Genomic DNA, 10,655 nt, shown 5'->3' on the forward strand with positions numbered 1-10,655 from the left:
ATGTCTTACTGTCCACCAGTTCTAGGCCATGCTGTGTGCTCACACCTGTGTTCAGTGGAAGCCTGCCAGCTGAGCCACACCCTGTCAAGACCCTGTCATAGTTAGGCAAAGTAATACATTAATAGTGAGCACACAAGTGTCAGCCAGAACCACAGACCCTGGGATGTGAGTCTTGGAACCAGAGGATGGAGAGGGGACCAGTGGAGAGTGGTGGCAAGGATGGTTGGCAGGCTGCTGAAGCACACAGGGACCAGAGAAGAGAGCTGGAAGACTCTGCCCAAACTGGTTGGGTTGGCCTTATACACACGCTGACAGCCACCTCCCTGGATAAGTGTCCACCCACAAGACAAGAGGCAGGATTTGCTCTGGGGATGGAACCAAGAAAGCAGACAGGACCTGAGTTAAATACAAGGAAGAAGATGGTGGGGTAGGGTGGGAGGAGCCTGGTGAGACCTGTGAACCAAGAGTGGGCATATCCAAGCCTAGGCTTCTGCCACAACTTGATTCCCTTGATGTGAGGACACTCAGCTACCCACCCACCTAGGAGAAACCAATCAGAACAGCATGCTGGACCACAGCCCAGTAGGTGGGGAGACCAACAGGAGCCAGGGGATGAGAGAGATCGGGGTGAGGACATCCATGTGAACTGTGAGCTGGCCTAGAGGGCTTCCTGGGTGCCTGTAAGGCATGTCTTTCTCACAGACTTCAGCTCAAGTAGGCACTGTCCTGTCCTTCCAAATAAGGACACAAGGGGGCAGCCAAAGGCTATGAGTAAAGACGGACCCATAGGCCCCACCAGGGCCCCTGAAGCCCTACCACCCTCCCTCTCTGGCTCCCTTCTTGCCTTGGTGGCCCCCAGGACCCCTTCCAGCCCACCTTCCAAGCTACTCCAATTCCTAGTAGCCTGATTTGTGGCTGCTCTAGCCTTCTTGCTTGTCCCCTCTCCTCCCAGAGAATCTTGAAACTTGAAACCTTGAAACTCCAGAGAATCCCTCTTTCCGTGGTGACCCTGAACACCTTCCCCACTTTGGCTGATCCAGCTGTGTTCACCCTAGGGTACTCACTCAGGGATCTGGACGATAACCACAAAGAGAGATGAGAGAGATTAACCTGTCTGTAAAGATAAGTGACTGGGAAATCACATCATATTAAAGTACTCGCTGGGAGCTAAAGTGGTGGCTTGACAGTTAAGAGTACTCGCTGCTCTTCCAAAGGACCTAGGTTTGGTTCCCAGCACCCACGTGGCAGCTAACAACCATTTGTAACTCAAATTCCAAAGGGCCTGCTGCCCTCTTCTGGTCTACACAGGCATTGTACCCGAGTGGTACATGCAGGCAAAACACTCATACACATTTAAAATAATAATAATAATAATAATAATAAAATACTTGTTTGAATTTTTTTCTTTTGGGGTGGGTGGTGCTGCTGCTGCTGAATGATGGGGATCAAATCCTGGGCTACATGCATGCTAGACAAACACTCCACCAATGAGTAATAGTCGCTGGCCCTGAATCCTTTTATTGAAAAGAGAAATCGCACTATCTACCTGCTTCCTATTGAGATTAAGTGCAGGAACATGCATTATTTAGCAGGTTCACAAGCACCTGGCCAGCCCAGTTCAGTTTCCAACAAGGTATAGGGAAGGGGTAACAAAGGATAAGCTGAAGGTACTGGTGCAGGTGGAGGGCAGGTCCTCAGGTAGTTGTAGCTGGGCCTTGGGCAGACTGGTCTCAAGGACTCCATGGTTACCTCCCCTGTCTACTCCAGATCCCTCATCTTGAGCCTCTGGGTTCCAAGCTGTGTTCTGGACAGCCATGTGTTTCTAAAGGGTGAGACTTGTGGGTGGCTCTATGTTATATCAGGGAGCGCGAAAGTCCCTGGCCTCTCCCACAGTCTAGGAGGGCCAAACCATCTCACCTGAGGCTGACTAGACACACAGGAATGCACCAGGCCCTAGCCAAACCTGCTTCTATAGTCTGGCTACAATCCCAGAATGGACTTCCTCCCCAAGCCCCGTGCCTTCCTAACTCCAGTGCCATTCTAGACTGATTCATGATAGATTCTCCCCGACCCCAGTCCCAGAATGCCATCATCTTATCCCACATAATCCCTTGGTTCTACTCTGCTGCTTGAAATCTGGCCAAACAGGGATCACTGAGCCACCAGCCGCCAGTTCCAGGCTCCTCCTTCAGCCTCCCCAGCTGGACTGAGAGGTCAGAGATGCAGGCTGAGACAAAGGCAGGGCTAAGACTCAGCTCAAAATCCACTCTTCCTCCCCGTCCTGACACTGATGTCAGCATATTCCCTTGGCCTGGCCTCCATGGCTCCTAGAACCACCCTGTCCCTAAACTACAGGCAGATTGATCTGGATCCCAGAGCAATCAGATCCCAGTGCTTCCCTCTGCAGTGCTGCCCATACCTTTGGTCTCCTTCACCCAGAAAATCAGGAAGCCCCTGACTGGTTGACCCCTACAGTCTTTGTTCCACCTAAAGGGTCATTTTGCATGAAGTTCAAGTTCTATCCTAGGTCCCCATACTGGCCCACAGATGTGGCCAGTGATCATGAGCAAATTGGCCTCAGTGGGTGCAAACGTGACCCCAAACTCTGTTCCCTCTAGGGAACTACCAGTCTTTCTGTCCCATAACCTTCTGGGTATAGCTTCTAGGAGAGTGGAATGGCCTTGGGTCCCTGGGCAAAGGCCCCAGACCTCTGTATGCTGCCCCAAACTCCTCATTCTCAGGGGTCACACTCAAAACACAACTGTAGTCCATGGGGACTTTGTTCCCAGAGAGTTGGTTACCTAATTGCCAATATCCTGCCTGACCCTACCAGCCAGAAAATTATGCCTCCTAATCACTACCCATGAAGAGAACCAGCCTTGAGATGCCATTCCTCTGTACCCGGAAAAGGCCTGGAACTGTTCTCAGTCACTGGGCCACCAGTCTACCCTTCCTGAAGCCCAGTGAGGCCTCTGTATTCGATCCCAGCCCAGGGAGATGGGAAGGCATGTTCACGTCACTCCTGCAGGTTCCACCATGACCCATATGGCCTTGGTGATACACATTGTGATGGGGTTTTGGAGTAGGGTCCAACTTTCCCACCCACCTTTACTATCTGAAACTACCATTGATTCCAGCATTCCATTCCGGGAGCTGGTATGTAAGTCCATCAGAGCATGTTTATTGACATTTGTCTGCTTGGAACCCTGGAACTAGCCACTTAACCAAACCTGCAGTGGGACTTGACCGTAGGAGGGAGCTGAGGAGGCTCTGGGCCAGGAAGGAACTGCTGGTTCTGCTGGTGTTCCTGTGCCCAGCACCTCCTTGAAGCTCCCTTCTATGTTTTATCAGCCCTCTGGAGACACCAGGGACTCAAGCCATGCCAGGAAGAAGACATCAGTTCTCATTTCCATCTAAGTGAGCGCTGATGGCCAGGCCCAGTCTGCATGTGCCTATCTAGTGTGCAAAAGTACCACCCCATATCAGTGAAGGAATCCTAGTGCTGGACACTTTGAGGCTAGTATTCCCATCTGTGCAGTATTTCTCTGTGTGCCGATGGCAGGCTGGTGGCAAGTGTTGTCCTGAGGAGACACCTTTCAGCAAACAGCTGCCCCAGCTACTGCCTGTGGGCCCTGGAGCCCTGGTCACGTGAGGCCCAAATGGAGGCGCCTGTGGATGGCACTCAGCTTCTCTCTCAATGTGGTGAAGGTGGGCCGCTCCTCAGGGCTGCTCTTCCAGCACTCCACCATAAGCACATAGACCTCTGCTGGGCAGGTGGCTGGGCGTGGCAGCCGGTACCCCCGACTGATCTGCTGCAGCGTCTCATGGTTGGTCATTCCTGACGAGGGATCAGCAAGAGGGACAGGGCAGCAACTGCCTTGATTCTGCCTGGGTGTCACTAGAGAGACTGCCCCAGGCCCAGCCCCAGCCTCTGCATGGCCAGCTTGTGCTCGTACCTCAGCCCCTATCCTGGTGTGGGGATCACTGACTTCCAGGCCAGGGTGTGTTACCTCCCTCAGTCTGGATCACAGGCTACCTCCCTCACACTAAACTTTCCCTGACAAGGCCTGGTCTTCCCTCAGGTGACTCACCTTCATAGGGACATTGGCCGTAAGTGAAGACCTCATACAGCAGAATGCCAAAGGACCAGACATCTGACTTCTGGGAGAAGATGCGGTAATTGGCTGCCTCAGGTGCCGTCCACTTGACAGGGATCTTGGAGCCACTGCTTGGGGAGTAGACGTCATCCTGGAGATGAGGGGAGGCAATGGTGAAGAGTTCAGAGTGGTGCCACACCCTCCCAGGGCTCGGGAGCCCAGAGCCCCACTGACCTTGAGCAGCCGGGCCAAGCCAAAATCAGCTACCTTGCAGGTGAGGTCATCACCCACCAGCACGTTCCTGGCTGCCAAGTCCCGGTGGACAACACGTCGCTCCTCCAGGTAGCTCATGCCCTCAGCTACCTGGCATGCGAAGCCCAGCAGGAGAGGTGGGTTCAGGGCTTGGCCTTCGGGGCCTGCAAGGAGAGAGGCTCAGAGGCCAGAACTGATTGACAGGCCTCACATGGGTACAGCGTGAAGATTGGCAAGGCAGGTACATGTGTACACACTTGTTCTTTCTATGCCTCGGTCTCCCTATCTCCAAGGGAATAAGAGCGGCACTACTCACTAAGGCCCAGTAGGCAATTACGGAGTTGGAAGAGGGTGTTTTGCACTCACCACTGGGCCTCAGAACAAGTTGATCCGTGGTACCTGCCTGGACACCCAAAGGAGACAGCACTGGGGCTGGGCTGGACTGGATCCAAAGCCACATATAGAACCTGATGACCCAAAGGGAACTTCTCCTGCCTGTACTCCAGTCCTGGCCTTGGAACCACTAGGCTTTGACTATCTTTTAGCCAAGCTCAAGCCTAGGCCAGACCTTGGGCTCCGTTCTTCTGCTGACCAGAGACCCCCAGGACCAGATGGCTGCAGCCTGAGCTACATGTGTCCCTCAAAGGATTCCTCTTTGTACACTGAGGGTGTGGGTGATACACTGAGAGTCAGGAGGTGTGGCTTCTACAGGGTGACCACGAGGAGGGTACTCACTGCCCAGGTAGGCCTGCAGGTTGCCCTTGCCCATCAGCTCAGTGACGATGTACACAGGCTCCCCCAGAGAGCATACGGCGTGCAGCCGGATGAGCCGCTCATGCCTCAAGCTCTTCAGTGCTTCAATCTCCTTGGTGAGGTCAGCCAGTTTCATGTCAGCTATGGAAGAGAGTGCTGCTCCAAGACTATCCATGTCCACTACTGCCCCTAGGCTCCAGAGTCAGAGCCTGGGGTGCCAACAGGCCTGGGCTGGCTTCAGGACCTCACCTGACTTGATAACCTTCACAGCCACAGGCACAGAGCCCAGCCACAGGCCTTCCCACACCTCCCCGAAGAAGCCTTCTCCCAGCTTTCTGCGAAGGACAAATTCCGAGCGTGGCCGCTCCCACTCATCCTGAGCCGGGGGCATCTGTGGGAAGGGATAATTAGTGTGCTGCCTACAGCTCCCCTAGCAGAGGAGCAGGAAGGATGGGATGCTTATTGGGACCCAGCCTTCCTGTATGTCTCAGACATACAGCCCTAGTATCAGGTCTTGGCCCTCACTCCCACCCCACCATATCCTCACTGCAGGCCCAAGCTGGGACACAGGAGACCAGTGCTGACCTCCAAGAGGCCTGGCCCAGAACTATGAAGCTAATTTCTTTGGGGGATACGAGCAGCCCCTTTACCAGAGCTGGACATCTGTCCGCAAAATACTCATTACCACCCTCGGCTAGGCTGTCATTATGGGACCAGAGAAACCAGATTGCTGCCTTGGCCCCCGCAACACTAGACACCTGGGGAACAGTGTCTCCTCCTTCAGCTTCTGCCCTCGGGGCCTGGAGCAGCTGTCAGTGCCTTCCCTACCTTGGCCCCACCTCCTCCTAATGCCCTGCAGAGTTGGGTACACCCTACACCCTGATCTTCCACCAGTCTCAGCGGCGATGAAATTCATAGACGAAGCCAATTCTACCAGGGTGCAAGAACCACTGGACACTGGCTACTCCCAAGCCAGGTCTAGGCTGGAAGCTGGCTGAGAGACTCTAAGGATCCTCAGTGGCCCCCCGATACAGGCAGAGTTTGAGGCCCACCTGGGGTATGCAGGGCTGCAACAGAGGGTTCTGGATCAGCTTCCAGTTGGCCTTGTAGTAAGCAAGCAGAGAATCCAGGCTGGGGAAGAGCCGGCCTTCCTGCAGGTAGAGGCTGCCACTGGGTGCTATGCAGATGCGGTAGTGGCAGACTTTGGACTGGGCCCGGACTGGGGGACAGAGATGGAAACCAGTGCCTCGGCTGTACCTGTCTCAGACACCCACACCCCAGCCTCCCAAGTGGCTTGGCTCATGGGGGTCATTGAGGTGGTCAGCACTCTCTGCAGGAGGGAGCATGGGCAGCTGCAGACCACAGGGCAGCCAAGGGGCCCTGGGGACACAGAGTGCTAAATAGTGTTACATTAATTCTTGTTGAATGAATACTAAGCCTACTATGTAGTGAATGGAGGAAGGAGGGAAGGAGGGGAAATGGAGGGAAGGAGAAAGGGAAGAAGGAGGAAGGGAAGGCAGGCACTTGGTAATCAGCATGCCTACATGAATGAGGGGCTGGCAGTCTGGGGATCAGCTGCTCCAAAGGTGAAGGTCCCTGGCCTGGTAGGACTGAGCAAGATGCCCGACTTGGGAAACTGAGTCTTGAAGGGCTGCCTGAGTACCTGACAGAGAGTATCCCCCGATGCTGCTCTCACTGGGCCGGATGAGGAAGGCCCCTGGTGCATTGGCAGGGGACAAGAGGAGCTGCTGGGCCTGGTTTCTGCTGATCCCACTGAAGTACCAACTGCAAATCAAGGGCACAGTGGTCACCTTTCAGGCCCAGTTCTGCTGTCTTTCAGAGAGAAAATGCTAAGACTGGTTCCAGCCCACCACCACCTGGTGACTGGAACCTTCTTTCTCACAGGTGTGACTATCTGTTCACCTGGGCCACCTGTTTTCTGTTACCCTGCTGCCCCCCTAGTTCTCTGCTCAGAATGTGACCATCAGGTCCAGCCAAAATCTAATAGCCCTGGCCACAGATCAAACCCACCAAATTTAAAATTTTGTTACCAAGGTCCCCAACCAACAAGCTGCCCCAGCAGTCACAGAGCTGCTAGTATGGCCATGGAGAGGTCATGGAGAGAATCTAAGACTCTAACCTGGCTGGGCATGGCTCACTTGAGAGGTTGGAACCATGGGATCTGGGGACCCCAGGAGAAGGGGACTGAGGCAGGGTGGACAAAAAGTTAGCAAAAGCAGACAGCAGGCAGGGGAGGGGGAGCTCTAATGCCTTGTGCCCCTTGAAGGGCCATGCCAAGGTGGGCCAGCCCTGACTACTCATAGTTCCACCTAAGTCACCAGGTGTGGCTCCATTCATCCTTGGGAGCCACAGACAATCTCAGGAAAGTGTGTGCACCTCTGCTCCCCAGGGCCCAAACAGGGCTCCACAGTTGGCTCAGCATCCCATCTAAGCTTCCTCACTTCAGAGACCTCCCAGGAATCCAGTGGACTGGAGAGCATAGCAATGCAAGGAAGAATCCCCTAAACATGGTCTCTCACGCCCCAGATGGGGGCCAGACAGTGGGGGATACATAGTATGACTCAGGTTAGCCCACACAAAAGTAGACAGGCCTGTACCCCTCCCAGCGAGACATGGGGGGAGGAACTGGCATGGCCAGGGTGTGGAACTGCTCTGAGGCTGAAGGGATGGGCACAGCTACAACAGGAAGATATGAAGAGATAAAGGACAGAGGCCAAGCCCTGGGAAGCAGGAGCAGTGTTGGCAGACTGACTAGATGTGAGGAACTGCCAAGGACATGGATGGATCTTGGGTTGGGTCATCTGGAATGCACAGAACCTCTGAGACCTGACTAGGCAGTAGGTTCAGGAAGATACACAAACTCACTTCAGGAGCTGGAGGTCCAGCCCCTTGAAGTTGCCTGTCTCTCTACTGAAAACCAGAGCCCCTGCTTACAGGATCTGTGGGCAGAGAAATGAGACCCCCTGGCATGTGAGGAGCCCCTGGGGTCCCTTCCCAGGATAGTAAAACTAGGGAACCAGAAGTGGGAGTTTCTCCTCCATACCCCTACCCTTTCCCTGAAGCCATAACAGGGCCTCTTAAAAGATATGTCTAGGTTCCTGTGATATCCTGAGCTATGGAGGATGTGCCTCAGGGGTCTTTCCCTGCGGTATGGGGCCAAGTGTCTCAAACTAATGATACCATAAGTGTGGTCAGCCCTTTGATCTCCAAGCCTAGGCAGTCATTAGCTCTCCCACGAGCTGCCCTGCCCCCAGGAACACAGCCCTGCCTGCTACACCAACAGCCTCCAGGACCTGTTCAGAAGGTCTGTCTCCCACACCTGGGTGACTGTGAGACCCTCTCCATCAGAACAGCTGCTTGGCCCAGCCCACCCACTGCTGAGGGCCAGTAAGAAGGCATGGGGCAAGTATGTGGATCCCCTTCCTGTGTCTCCATTTCACCTGCCACATGAAACCTCCTAGGAAGCCATGACTGCTAACAGATCCCCAGGAGGCTAGAGGTAGATTTGAGCAATGCTGGGACCCGAGGCTGGTGTGCAGAGGACTCAGCTCAGTTCGATTTTGGTACAAGACCAAGGACAGTTACCCAAGCAAGCTCTCCTCCAGCTTTCAGCCTGTTCCTGCCCAGTGAGATCCTTGCTGCATGAGCCTCTTGGCATGCAAACAGCCAAGCATCCACACCAGCCACTGTCTGTGAGTGACTGCCCAGTCATGGGAGCAAAGAGTAAAATCTTCCCCCTACCTACTCCTCAAAACAAGTCAGGGCCACCATGTACTCCACACCTAAACTCCAGTTGAGGTGTTTGGGTGAACATGAATTGATGGGAACGGCAGGTGAACACCTGGGTCTGACCTGGTTTACTACCTCCTCAAAGCACTAGGAGCCCTGCATAGCTACCTCAAGTCCTCACCAGGAGCTCCCCAAGCAATGAGAGTCTCCGCATAATCTGTCAGGTGCATCTTAGACCCCAGGCCCTGGCCTCAAAGCAGCAATGACTCCATGCATACTGTAAAAGCCTCTGGAAGGCAGCGTCCTGCAGTGACCATGATGGATACCTGGTCTGCCCAGCAACTGGTCCTTGGACCTGCTGGCTCCTGCATTCTCCCTCAGCAGTGCACTGCCATGCCATGCCTGTCTGCTCACCCTGGTGCTAGCAGAACTCAGTAAGACCTCACTGACAGTGAATACATAATTCCCAATCAAAACCCTGATTTACTCCACTGGGCACAGCAGTCTTTGGCCCTGGCACCCAAGCCCAGGTACTCACGGTTGGTCTGAGAGTGTTTCAGGGGTGGCCTTGGCAAGGTAGGTGACTGGCACTAGTCCAGTGCTGGGTGGTCCGGAGAGCCTTTGGGCAAAGATGTAGTCGCCCTCCTCCTTGAGGGCATAAAGTCTGTCCCCACGGCTGACGCTCAGTTCCTCTGCACAGCGAGCAGTGAAGTCGTAAAGGGCTCGGAAGAGCTGGGCCGGTGGAGCTGGGGAGCCGCGAGGCTCAACAGCCCCAGGCGGCTCAGGCACTGGGTCGATCTGGAGTCCCGAGATCCCGGGGAAGTCTTCCTCCGGCTCACCCGCCGGCCAGATCTTATCCCAGAAAAAAGACAGGAAAGTGAGCCGCTTCCGGAGGAAGGGTTCCATGCCTGGGGGCGTCGGACCAGGCTGCCAAGGGCGCATGGAGCTGGCTGGGTATCAGTACGCCAGGCCCACCGTGCAGCGGCAGCCGAAGCCGAGCACTGCAGCCATGAGCCAGGAGCCCAGGGTGCGAGGGAGAAACTGGAAAGGCCGGTGGGACAGCCAAGTGACCGTGCGTTCCCTGCCCTCGTTTCAACTTGGCACAGGATGTGAAGTGAAAGGCCACACCGACCCCCGCAGTCATTTAGAGGGGTACGCAGCAACACACACAGCCGGCTCCTGCTTCCAGGCTGGTGTACCAATGAGTGGGGCGGTGAATGAAACCCCCACCTCCACCCCTGGGCCGGGCCACACCCGCTGCGCCTCTGTCCTCTACCGCTATCACGCTTGGTGAGCGGGATCTCCCCCAGAGTGGCCGGCCTGGGAGTAAGAGAAGCTGGGCACAAACAAGGTTGGTGCCGCAGGTGGCTCCCAGTAGGCGGGGCAGAGGCGAGGAAGGGCCGGGCCAGGGCGCGATGATGTGGAGAGGAGTGGGGCGGGGCGGGCTGGTTGGGGAGGGGAAAGGGAAGCCCAGGAAGCCCAAGCCGCTCTTCACCTCCAGACCCCCAGGCACAGGCTGCTGGGGACTCTTCTACCCTGCTAGATGCGGGGCATCGGCCCTGGAAGAGCGGGGATGGAGAGTGCTGCTCATCACCTGCGGACAGATATTTATGAAACACTGCTTGAGTATTTAAATGTTGACCAAATCTTTTTATTTATTCTTTTTATGTGTTTGAGTGTTTTGTCTGCACATTGTGCAATGCCTGCAGAGGCCGGAAGAGGGCATCAGATCCTCTGAAACTAGAATTATGGAGAGTTGTTAGCCGCCATGTGGGTGCTGGGAATCAAACTGGGGTCCTCTGG

At 55.0% G+C, this 10,655-nt stretch overlaps 1 protein-coding gene across 1 annotated transcript; it reads right to left on the minus strand.

Moving 5' to 3' along the window:
• Positions 1-1,447: 1,447 nt before the first annotated feature.
• Srms (src-related kinase lacking C-terminal regulatory tyrosine and N-terminal myristylation sites) lies at positions 1,448-10,163 on the minus strand. Its single transcript, XM_008843278.3, has 8 exons — positions 9,391-10,163; positions 6,766-6,887; positions 6,155-6,321; positions 5,352-5,493; positions 5,085-5,243; positions 4,332-4,513; positions 4,092-4,248; positions 1,448-3,838 (listed from the first exon to the last, which is right to left on the minus strand). The coding sequence occupies exons 1-8, from the start codon at positions 9,792-9,794 to the stop codon at positions 3,645-3,647; spliced, it is 1,527 nt and encodes a 508-aa protein (XP_008841500.1). The 5' UTR covers positions 9,795-10,163; the 3' UTR covers positions 1,448-3,644.
• Positions 10,164-10,655: the final 492 nt, after the last annotated feature.

Source organism: Nannospalax galili, unplaced genomic scaffold, assembly GCF_000622305.1.
Source record: "Nannospalax galili isolate Female #2095 unplaced genomic scaffold, S.galili_v1.0 scaffold160, whole genome shotgun sequence".
Classification (NCBI taxonomy): domain Eukaryota; kingdom Metazoa; phylum Chordata; class Mammalia; order Rodentia; family Spalacidae; genus Nannospalax; species Nannospalax galili.

Coding starts and splice junctions, on each gene's coding strand:
- Srms (XM_008843278.3), bottom strand. CDS start 9,794: ATGCGCCCTTGGCAGCCTGGTCCGACGCCCCCAGGCATGGAACCCTTC. Junction 6,322..6,765: donor CGGGGGATACTCTCTGTCAG/GTACTCAGGCAG, acceptor TCTGTCCCCCAG/TCCGGGCCCAGTCCAAAGTC. Junction 5,244..5,351: donor TGTGAAGGTTATCAAGTCAG/GTGAGGTCCTGA, acceptor TCTCTTCCATAG/CTGACATGAAACTGGCTGAC.